At 44.0% G+C, this 12,028-nt stretch overlaps 2 protein-coding genes across 9 annotated transcripts in view; one reads left to right on the forward strand and one right to left on the reverse strand.

Annotated features, from left to right (window-relative positions):
- Ubp1 (upstream binding protein 1) overlaps positions 1-2,975 on the forward strand; it is a 46,423-nt gene extending 43,448 nt beyond the window's left edge. For all 5 annotated transcript variants that reach the window (XM_085828127.1, XM_085828128.1, XM_021172131.2 and 2 more), the window contains one exon: positions 1,355-2,975. In XM_085828127.1, the coding sequence (XP_085684253.1) occupies positions 1,355-1,392 (38 nt within the window). In that variant the 3' untranslated portion in view covers positions 1,393-2,975. The remainder of the gene's footprint in view (positions 1-1,354) is intronic.
- The window catches only part of Fbxl2 (F-box and leucine rich repeat protein 2), a 72,263-nt gene that overhangs the window by 11,806 nt on the left and 48,429 nt on the right, over positions 1-12,028 (reverse strand). For 2 of the 4 annotated variants that reach the window (XM_085828130.1, XM_085828129.1), the window contains exons 14-15: positions 5,382-5,594; positions 4,661-4,870 (exon numbers count right to left, since the gene is read on the reverse strand). In XM_085828130.1, the coding sequence (XP_085684256.1) occupies positions 4,763-4,870; positions 5,382-5,594 (321 nt within the window). In that variant the 3' untranslated portion in view covers positions 4,661-4,762. Of the gene's footprint in view, positions 1-3,155; positions 4,871-5,381; positions 5,595-12,028 lie in introns of those variants that run through there. The other 2 variants (XM_085828132.1, XM_085828131.1) reach the window with 2 other exon arrangements.

Genomic DNA, 12,028 nt, shown 5'->3' on the forward strand with positions numbered 1-12,028 from the left:
CACAGACAGCTTTCTGAGGTGGTCTAGAAAAGGAAAAGCTGGCCACAGGGCTCACTCAGGGCAGAGAGGGACTGTGCAGGAGAATGCACTTGGCTTCTGTGAGGCCTGGAAGAAGGCAGGCCATGCTGTGTGAGGGTGAGCAGAGCAGTGGGGTCAGGGAGAGAGGCAGGCCCTGGGACGTAGTGATGGCCAGCGACGATGGTTCACATGGGTTGGGAAGTCAGTGAAGTGGTTTAAACAAAGGGACAATAGGATTGGGGTTTCCTTCTATGCTCACTGTGGAGACAAATGACAAGACTGGAACAGGGGAGTCCATAGGGGCCAGAGGCAAAAGGAGTGTATAGATGCAGACAGGGCCCAGTTGGCTCCTGGTTTGGTGGAAGAATAGTTGTGACTGCCAGGGCCGGTGGCTGTCTCATCCAAGGGGCAAGTCAACTTGGTATGTCAACCAGGCGGCTAATTGTACCATTCTGAGGAGCCTTGGGTTTCAGGTACTGATTTAGAGATTTTCAGATGTCAGTGTGACTAAAACCTAGGCAGGCTGTACAGAGCTAATTAGGGAGCAGTGTGGGAAGAGATCCAGGCTAGGTCAAGTGAGCTCCATACTACAAGGTAATGCTGATTAAGACCAGTTATATTAGTCTCAGCCCAGACCACACCCCAGAAGAAGAAGCAGTCTTGAGTCACATGGTGGTGACTCTGGAAAGGTACTGGCCAAAGGGGTTTGAAAATACGATTTCCTTTTCTACTTGATTGACTATCAAGCTACCTTCTGTGGGCACCTGCACATGTGAGACAGCAGAGAACTGGTTCACTGCTTACATGAAGAGACATCTTCAACTTTAAAATGTAATCACTTTGATTTTGCAAAACTAAAAAAACCAAGCAGCTCATGTTCCCTGGAGAGCATGTATCCGTGAGTCTGGGGAGCGCTGCACCATTAGCTCCCACAGGGTCTCTCCAGCCTCAGCTCTCTTTGTCCACGTGGACGCCTTCACGACTTCCTGAAGCCATTAGGTCTTGCTATATCTACCTCTTGAGGGTTCAGTTTTCCAGCAAAGAAACGTCCATCTACAGCAGAACCTGCAGGCTGCCTGCACATTTTCTGCAGGGCTTTCTCAGCTCTGCCCTCACATAGTGCTTTGGCCTATTTTGTGTTAGCATACAAGTGCATCTGCTGCTGCTCTCTTACGCCCTTGCCCTGTAGAGCTGGCAAATGATACAGGCTGGGCTCCCTGAGCAGGGCTGCAGGGCATGTGTCTGAGGGAAGAGGAGCTAGAACAGTGCAGTCAGTTTAATATTGTATCTCTTCTAAGCTTAGAAGCTTTAACACCCCCCCCTCTTTTTTTTGCAGCTGAAAATAATGATGGTATTCACATAATTTTGAAGTGATACCTTAAACAGACTGAACTCTATCCAGTACCAAATAAAGTCATGCTTAAAAGTGTGTGAAGACTGAATCCAAGAAGTCTTGGGATTGGATTTTACTGTGAAATGTTTCATATTGAAAACACAAGATGACCTTCCTAATGAGCTGTAGGAGAGGCAAATCTCCTCAGTGTCACTGCCACAGCCCCAGCATCCTCGTGAGAGAGAGAGAGCGAGCAAGCATGTCAGGTGACATTCGACCCAGCTTCTACCATGGTGGGCACAAGTACTTGCTTCCCTGGCAAGGGACAGGGGACAGAACCTCCCGAGCAGTCGCTGCTGCTTTTCACACTGTATGCAGTTTGAATTGAATGTAAAACTCAACCGTGGGCATTTACCTTTCTGTGCCAGTTTGGCTTTTGTTGCCTGAACCTTATGCTGGCCAGGGGAGGAGATAGGGTTGCCTCTGGGGGAGCTGCTCTGTACTGGGTGACACGGCCGTATGGGTCAGGTAAGAGGCTGAGCTCCTTCCTGAAGGTGGACATCAGAGGAGTCTTGCTAGACCAGAACCAAGCCGAGCTGAGCCGATGGGCAGACTGTACTCCCTGTCAGCCATACCGTGTGTGAGGTCAGTGTAAATCCTAATAGGTACTGAGGCTTGGGAGTTTGGCTTTGGCTTCCAGTTTTAGCTTCTGGATTTCACCTTTGAAACCTCCTTGCCTTTTAAACTCATGTGGTTTCCTTTTCTCGTCTCCCCATCCCCCACTTGAGCCTCCAGGTGTGTATACTCCCTTGTCCTGTGCCTGCTCTGTTCTTAAACATGTCTAAAGCCCTTCCCAGACCTCAGAACTAGATGATGGGGAAGCAGTATCATGTCTCTTATATTAAAGGGATTTTTTTTTAATGAGACAAAATTACCCTGGGAACACTAGATGTCATAACAAGACACTAAAATGTATCATAAACCCTCCCCCCCCCCTCAAATACCGAGTTTCAGTACAATCATGGCTAGATGGTGATTGGTAGGGGCTCTATACTCTGCATCGTTCTTGCTTTGTCTGTAGCAGGTGTGCCCGTGAGTCATGCGTGCACACAGCCATCACCTCTCCTCTCTCTCACGACCTCTCGTGAGGCCTGTGGCATATCCGAGTTTTTAAAAACTTCTTTCCATTTTAATTCTGTAGCATCTTTGCCCATTTGCTTAGCTGCTGGCTGTGACTGCGCTTGTTTGACCCTTGTTGTTCAGGTGGGTAGGAATAATTACGTTTTAAATGAAATCTCTTCCAGAAGACAGACTACTTCAATGGGTAAAGGCTTTAACAGCTTGTTTTATTCATACTGGGGATTAATTACTTGCCACAAAACAAACTGTCTCGATAATTTTCCTCTTGGGCTTGGCAGTGCTGTAGCCTTGCAGGCCCTGTAGGAGGGAGTGCTCCCATCCGTCCTTCCCTTTGCTTTGTGTGACCACATGCTTTCTGTACCACTCACTCACTTGGGAAAGAAGTGGACTTATCTCCTAATTGTTTTAGAATTTTGCTTGTCTATTTAGCTTTCCCTTTTGGATCTCATGATTTATGGAACAATAAATGTCATTTAATGCTGTGTATTATTTTGAATTCATTATCAGGTTTTAGAAGTGGGGTAAAAGTACTTACAGGCTCCTCAGACTTGAACTTGTGCTGAGCAGCACAAAGTGCTAGGCCGTCTCAGTGAAACTACCTGGCCCACGGCACCAGCAGTGTGCTACTTTGGTTATAGGATGTACAGTTCAGTGTAATAAATGTTTTCTGATTGTTTTGTAAATGTGTCACTCATTTCAAATCTAAGCTGCACAGTTGTCATCTGAGGTCACATGGACTCAAGGGTTGGCCTCGATGTGCATGGTGTAAGATGTCACTCCGATTTCCACAGAGGTGATGCAACTCAAGATACGTAGTTACACTAAGTGCCTGCTGCATACTTAGAGGAGACAGATCAGGCTCGAAGTCACATCATTCTAGCTCAGAAAAAATTCCATAGTTGTCTAAGGGTATTTCATAGAAGTGAGTTTCACGAGTCATTGGAGCAGGTCTAGGCGGTGCTTACTTAGCAGCTCCTCCATCAGTCATGCCCCACCCTCCACACAGCGCTACAGTTAAGTTGCTGTTGTGATAGTTGTACAGCAACATAATAGGAGGCAGCCGAACCTTTCATATCACAGTACTCCTTACAAGGAGTCGTTCGCATCTGCTTTCCCTCCCAGAGTGCAGTGGGGACACTGCATCTATACAGATGCTTAAGTGCTGTCCACCGAGGCAGAAGAAGCTCGCTCTTGCAGTTCTGGTTGGGGAGTGGTTGCTGGAAGGTTCAGCTACCATTATTAATATTGAAGGTGGGAGGTCTCAGTGGCACAGAGCAGCAGCACCGTAATAGTAAAAGACGGCATCCTGGGACAGGGACAGGAGCGCCTGCATTTGCAAAAATCTGACTCGAGTGAGCAAGGTGAGGTGTTGTGAGTCTGAAGCTGCAAATACTTCATTCATATGACAAGCTTTAAAACAGTTATGATTTCTAAAATTTCAGAGTAAATAAAAAAAACACATCCATTCTACATGCATCTGTTTGTTATTTTTACTTGATTATAGATAACTTAAGCCTTAATTCTGGATTTGCTTAAGGTTCCCGCAAATTTTTTGAGAAGTGTGGATGGACATAATTGGCTTTTTCCTTTAACAGAAATGCACTGTGTGCTGTAGAATCTGGCAGAGCTCATAATTCCCAGCGGATCAATGCAAGGGCTGGGGGGGGGGGGGAGGTTGGGTATGACGAGTTGACACAAACAGAAAGGTGAAGATCCTGCCTCACCCAGCTTAGAGGCCTTGTTTCTTTGGTGTCTTATGGAAGTATGTTAACATGCCTTTCACACACATTTCTACATATGAAACTACCAGCCATTCTGAGTTTGCAGTACAATCACGTTCATAAAGGTGCTATTTAGTCTTCAAAGTGGACAAGTCCTGCAGATGGATAGAAATTGCTATGCATTACATTCGGCCACTGGCTTAAGGATCAGGTAGAAACCAGCAGGCTCTTTTACTCTGCTCAAGTTGTGCAAACACTGAAGGTGTATATGTAGAATGCTGACAAAGCCAGGTGGGGCTTGTATACATAGGTACCCACCTCTGATGGGCTCTAGGTTGCACCACACCACTCTCGCTGTGGATGACACAGACCTGGATTTGCTTGTATCCTAGCAGTGTTAAGGTGAATAGCATCACCAGTTACTGTAATCTGTGCTGAAGTCTTTTACCTGTAATGTTTTCACCATGGAGAGTCGAGATTGGGTGATGATGGAACAGCCAGGAGACTGGTCTAACCTGGAGGATGGGGCCCGTGGCCTAAGCAGCTGCTGTCAGAGTATGACACAGCATCTGCACAGTCGATGTCCACTTCCTGCCACTGCTGGTGGAGGGGTGACTGGAGCAAAGTAGGCGTGGACTTTGACATGAGGAAGCTGAGCCTGGAAGGAAATGGAAAAAGTTGTCTGCCCTGGGATTGCGATTCTTGTATAACCTTTGAAAACCTCTAGTCCGTTTACAATTGATTACATTAATTAGGCAGGTAGAATGCTGTAAGCTAGAACTGTCCCTGTTAAATCCCCTCTAGCCCCGGCTCCCAAATCACCCTCTAAAGACGATTGGAAACACTTCTCTATAGTGGCAGTGATCTAAGGGTACATGTCTGAAGAAGCCTATGGTGGCGCTTGTGTAATCACAGTTTGTATAAACACACCAGACTAGAGAATCGGGTACTGAGTTTAGTACATTGTGTATGCCACAGCATGTATGTAGAGGTCAGAAAACAAGAGTTGGTTCTGTTACTTTGGTCCATGTTCTTGGCCATAAGATCAGGAAGACAGGCTTGGTAGCAAGCACCATTAACCTGCTGAGCCCACTCACAAGCCTGGATGTTGATTTCTGGGTATCCATCTCCCAGCTGCCAAGGAGAGCCTAGGAGGGACTAACACCTACCCGCATGCGCTTGATGCCTGCACGGGTGACCTGCTGGCAGTCGTAAAGCTCCAGTCGCTCCAGGCTTCGGCAGTTCTCCAGATGCTCCAGCGAGGCGTCCGTGACAAGAAGGCAGTTGTCCAGCTCCAGCACCCGGAGTCTCTCGTGCCCACAGGTGCTGCTGCTCAGGTGCAGGATCCCCTCGTCTGTGATGAGCTCACAGTGGGACAAGCTCTGGGGAGGAGAGGCACGCTAAGTTCCAGCTAGGAGAAGTGTCCAGAGTAACTGCTGGACTGTGGTGTGGTATGTCCTCTGTAAAGCACGTGCTGAAGACTTAGTGCCATGTGTGGGAAGGGTCACCATGAATAAATGGGAGGGCTGTAAGAGCTGGAGACTACCAACGCCTCATCTGACTGACAGCTTGCCATGCTTCGTTCTCCCCTGTCTAGTACCATAGGAAGTAAATCTGCAGTTTTCTGTAAGAGCTACCCCCACCATGGCTTTCCAACCAGAAACAGGAAAGACGCTTCAGGGGACAGTTCTGAGTTTACTCCCTTGAGCAGTTTTATGGCCCAGTTTGAGTAAAGGTGTCAATAGTAAAGCCAGTAGATTTACTGTCCTTGGCTAAAATGCACAGGGTTGGAAATGTGGTTCGGTAGTTAAAAGCACATACTGCTCACAGCTGGTAACTCCAGCGACAGGAGCATCCAGTCACGTGCATGGACCCTAGCACATACACGTACACATTAAAAGTGCACACATCCATGATTCAGTAGTGGCTATGCAATGAGATCCTGACCTTAGTCATATATCACCAGCCTCTTAGAAGTGGTAATTAACCAATCACGCGGGACCTGAGACTGCTTTGGTTGGGGAGGGAGAAATCCGGCCTACATAGGGCCACAAGCCTCTTCCGGTCAGAAAAGCACCGGGGTAGCTAGGGCGCAGGGTTGGCTGACACTCTCCAGCTACCCACAACACCCGCCACAGGATCTTAAGACTTCTGGTGAGTGGAACACAGCTTCTGCTCCAATCCAATTGCACGCGGGACCTGAGACTGCATTAGTTAGGGAAGCAGAAACCGGCCTGAGTAGGGCCACAGGCCTCATCCGGCCGGATCAGCACCGGGTTAGCTAGAGCGCAGGGTCGGCTGACACCCGCCAGCTACCCACGACCCCCGCCACAGGATTTTGAGACTGCTGGTGAGTGGAACACAGCTTCTGCTCCAGTCCAATCACGCGGGACCTGAGACTGCTTTGGTTAGGGAAGCAGAAAACCGGCCTGAGTAGGACCACAGGCCTCTTCCGGCTGGACCAGCACCGGGGTACCACCAGCTACCCACGACCCCCGCCACAGGATTTTGAGACTGCTGGTGAGTGGAACACAGCTTCTGCTCCAATCTTTAAACAGTGACAACCACAACAACTAACCCCAGAGATTACCAGATGGCGAAAGGTAAACGTAATAATCTTACTAACAGAAACCAAGACCACTCACCATCATCAGAACCCAGCACTCCCACTTCACCCAGTCCAGGGCACCCCAACACACCGGAAAAGCTAGACACGGATCTAAAAGCATATCTCCTGATGATGGTAGAGGAGAAGAAGGACTTTAATAACACACTTAAAGAAATACAAAGGAACACTGGTAAACAGGTAGAAGACATTAAAGAGGAAGCACAAAAATCCCTTAAAGAATTGCAGGAGAACACTGCTAAAGAGTTACAAATCCTTAAAGAAAAACAGGATAACCTAATCAAACAGGTAGAAGTCCTTACAGAAAAACAGGAAAACACATCCAAACAGATGATGGAAATGAACAAAACCATACTAGACCTAAAAAGGGAAGTAGACACAATAAAGAAAACCCAAAATGAGGCAACACTGGAGATAGAAACCCTAGGAAAGAAATCTGGAACCATAGATACGAGCATCAGCAACAGAATACAAGAGATGGAAGAGAGAATCTCAGGTGCAGAAGATTCCATAGAGAACATCGGCACAACAATCAAGGAAAATGTAAAATGCAAAAAGATCCTAAATCAAAACATCCAAGAAATACAGGACACAATGAGAAGACCAAACCTACGGATAATAGGAGTGGATGAGAATGAAGATTTTCAACTCAAAGGACCAGCAAACATCTTCAACAAAATTATAGAAGAAAACTTCCCAAATCTAAAGAAAGAGATGCCCATGAACATACAAGAAGCCTACAGAACTCCAAATAGACTGGACCAGAAAAGAAATACCTCCCGACACATTATAATCAGAACAACAAATGCTCTAAATAAAGATAGAATACTAAAAGCAGTAAGAGAAAAAGGCCAAGTAACATATAAAGGCAAGCCTATCAGAATTACACCAGATTTTTCACCAGAGACTATGAAAGCCAGAAGATCCTGGACGGATGTTATACAGACACTAAAAGAACACAAATTCCAGCCCAGGCTACTATACCCAGCCAAACTCTCAATTAACATAGATGGAGAAACCAAAGTATTCCACGACAAAACCAAATTCACACATTATCTCTCCACGAATCCAGCCCTTCAAAGGATAATAACAGAAAAAAACCAATACAAGGACAGGAACCACGCCCTAGAAACAACAAGAAGGTAATCCCTCAACAAACCTAAAAGAAGACAGCCACAAGTACAGAATGCCAACTTTAACAACAAAAATAACAGGAAACAACAATTACTTTTCCTTAATATCTCTTAATATCAATGGACTCAACTCCCCGATAAAAAGACATAGACTAACAAACTGGCTACACAAACAAGACCCAACATTTTGCTGCTTACAGGAAACTCATCTCAGAGAAAAAGATAGACACTACCTCAGAATGAAAGGCTGGAAAACAATTTTCCAAGCAAATGGTATGAAGAAACAAGCTGGAGTAGCCATTCTAATATCTGATAAGATTGACTTCCAACCCAAAGTCATTAAAAAAGACAGGGAGGGACACTTCATACTCATCAAAGGTAAAATCCTCCAAGAGGAACTATCAATCCTGAATATCTATGCTCCAAATACAAAGGCAGCCTCATTCATTAAAGAAACTTTAGTAAATCTCAAAGCACACATTGCACCTCATACAATAATAGTGGGAGACTTCAACACACCACTTTCACCAATGGACAGATCATGGAAACAGAAACTAAACAGGGACACAGAGAAACTAAGAGAAATTATGAATCAAATGGATCTGGCAGATATCTACAGAACATTCTATCCTAAAACAAAAGGATATACCTTCTTCTCAGCACCTCATGGCACCTTCTCCAAAATTGACCACATAATTGGTCACAAAACAGGCCTCAACAGATACAAAAATATTGAAATTGTCCCATGCATCCTATCAGATCACCATGGATTAAAGCTGATCTTCAATAACAAAATAAATAATAGAAAGCCAACCTTCACGTGGAAACTGAACAACACTCTTCTCAATGATACCTTGGTCAAGGAAGGAATAAAGAAAGAAATTAAGGACTTTTTAGAGTTCAATGAAAATGAAGCCACAACATACCCAAACTTATGGGACGCAATGAAAGCATTTTTAAGAGGAAAACTCATAGCTCTGAGTGCCTCCAAAAGGAAACTAGAGAGAACACACATTAGCAGCTTGACAACACACCTAAAAGCACTAGAACAAAAGGAAGCAAATTCACCCAAGAGGAGTAGACGGCAGGAAATAATCAAACTCAGGGGTGAAATCAACCAAGTGGAAACAAGAAAAACTATTCAAAGAATCAACCAATTAAGGAGCTGGTTCTTTGAGAAAATCAACAAGATAGATAAACCCTTAGCCAGACTCACTAGAGGGCACAGGGAAAGCATCCTAATTAACAAAATCAGAAATGAAAAAGGAGACATAACAACAGATCCTGAAGACATCCAAAACACCATCAGATCCTTCTACCAAAGGCTATACTCAACAAAACTGGAGAACCTGGATGAAATGGAGAAGTTCCTAGACAGATACCAGGTACCAAAGTTGAATCAAGATCAGGTTAATGATCTAAACAGCCCTATATCCCCCAAAGAAATAGAAGCAGTCATTAATAGTCTCCCAACTAAAAAAAGCCCAGGACCAGATGGGTTTAGTGCAGAGTTCTATCAGACCTTCAAAGAAGATCTAATCCCAGTTCTTCACAAACTATTCCACAAAATAGAAACAGAAGGTACTCTACCCAACTCCTTCTATGAAGCCGCAATTACTCTGATACCTAAACCACAAAAAGACCCAACAAAGATAGAAAACTTCAGACCAATATCCCTTATGAATATTGATGCAAAAATCCTCAATAAAGTTCTTGCTAACCGAATCCAAGAACACATCAAAACAATCATCCATCCCGACCAAGTAGGTTTCATCCCAGGGATGCAGGGACGGTTCAATATACGAAAATCCATCAACGTAATCCAGTATATAAACAAACTCAAAGACAAAAACCACATGGTCATCTCGTTAGATGCGGAAATAGCATTTGACAAGATCCAACACCCATTCATGATAAAAGTCTTGGAAAGATCAGGAATTCAAGGCCCATACCTAAACATGATAAAAGCAATCTACAGCAAACCAGTAGCCAACATCAAAGTAAATGGTCAGAAGCTTGAAGCAATCCCTCTAAAATCAGGGACTAGACAAGGCTGTCCACTTTCTCCATACCTATTCAACATTGTACTTGAAGTCCTAGCCAGAGCAATTCGACAACAAAAGGAGATCAAAGGGATACAAATTGGAAAAGATGAAGTCAAAATATCACTCTTTGCAGATGATATGATAGTATATATAAGTGACCCTAAAAATTCCACCAGAGAACTCCTAAGCCTGATAAACAGCTTCGGTGAAGTAGCTGGATATAAAATTAACTCAAACAAATCAATGGCCTTTCTCTACACAAAGAATAAACAGGATGAGAAAGAAATTAGGGAAACAACACCCTTCTCAATAGTCACAAATAATATAAAATATCTTGGCGTGACTCTAACTAAGGAAGTGAAAGATCTGTATAATAAAAACTTCAAGTCTCTGAAGAAAGAAATTATAGAAGATCTCAGAAGATGGAAAGATCTCCCATGCTCATGGATTGGCAGGATCAACATTGTAAAAATGGCTATCTTGCCAAAAGCAATCTACAGATTCAATGCAATCCCCATCAAAATTCCAAATCAATTCTTCAACGAATTAGAAAGTGCAATCTGCAAATTCATCTGGAATAACAAAAAACCTAGGATAGCAAAAACTCTTCTCAAGGATAAAAGAACCTCTGGTGGAATCACCATGCCGGACCTAAAGCTCTACTACAGAGCAATTGTGATAAAAACTGCATGGTACTGGTATAGTGACAGACAAATAGACCAATGGAATAGAATTGAAGACCCAGAAATGAACCCACACACCTATGGTCACTTGATCTTCGACAAGGGAGCTAAAAGCATCCAGTGGAAGAAAGACAGCATTTTCAACAAATGGTGCTGGCACAACTGGTTGTTAACATGTAGAAGAATGCGAATCGATCCATTCCTATCTCCTTGTACTAAGGCCAAGTCTAAGTGGATCAAGGAACTTCACATAAAACCAGAGACACTGAAACTTATAGAGGAGAAAGTGGGGAAAAGCCTTGAAGATATGGGCACAGGGGAAAAATTCCTGAATAGAACAGTAATGGCTTGTGCTGTAAGATCGAGAATTGACAAGTGGGACCTCATGAAACTACAAAGCTTCTGCAAGGCTAAAGACACCATCAATAAGACAAAAAAAACCACCAACAGATTGGGAAAGGATCTTCACCTATCCTAAATCAGATAAGGGACTAATATCCAATATATATAAAGAACTCAAGAAGGTGGACTCCAGAAAGTCAAATAAACCCATTAAAAAATGGGGCTCAGAACTGAACAAAGAATTCTCACCTGAGGAATACGGAATGGCAGAGAAGCACCTGAAAAAATGTTCAACATCCTTAATCATCAGGGAAATGTTTTGATTTCAAAACAACCCTGAGATTCCACCTCACACCAGTCAGAATGGCTAAGATCAAAAATTCAGGTGACAGCAGATGCTGGCGAGGATGTGGAGAAAGAGGAACACTCCTCCATTGTTGGTGGGATTGCAAGCTTGTACAACCACTCTGGAAATCAGTCTGGCGGTTCCTCAGAAAATTGGACATAGTACTACCGGAGGATCCAGCAATACCTCTCCTGGGCATATATCCAGAAGATGTCCCAACCGGTAAAAAGGACACATGCTCCACTATGTTCATAGCAGCCCTATTTATAATAGCCAGAAGCTGAAAAGAACCCAGATGTCCCTCAACAGAGGAATGGATACAGAAATTATGGTACATTTACACAATGGAGTACTACTCAGCTATTAAAAAGAATGAATTTATGAAATTCCTAGCCAAATGGATGGACCTGGAGGGCATCATCTTGAGTGAAGTAACACAATCACAAAAGAACTCACACAATATGTATTCACTGATAAGTGGATATTAGCCCAAAACTTAGGATACCCAAGATATAAGATACAATTTGATAAACGCATGAAACTCAAGAAGAATGAAGACCAAAGTGTGGACACTGTGCACCTTCTTAGAATTGGGAACAAAACACCCAGGGAAGGAGTTACAGAGACAAAGTTCGTAGCTG

This window comes from Mus caroli, unplaced genomic scaffold (genome assembly GCF_978045245.1).
Source record: "Mus caroli unplaced genomic scaffold, Mus_caroli_1 scaffold_11, whole genome shotgun sequence".
In the NCBI taxonomy this organism is placed as follows: Eukaryota; Metazoa; Chordata; class Mammalia; order Rodentia; family Muridae; genus Mus; species Mus caroli.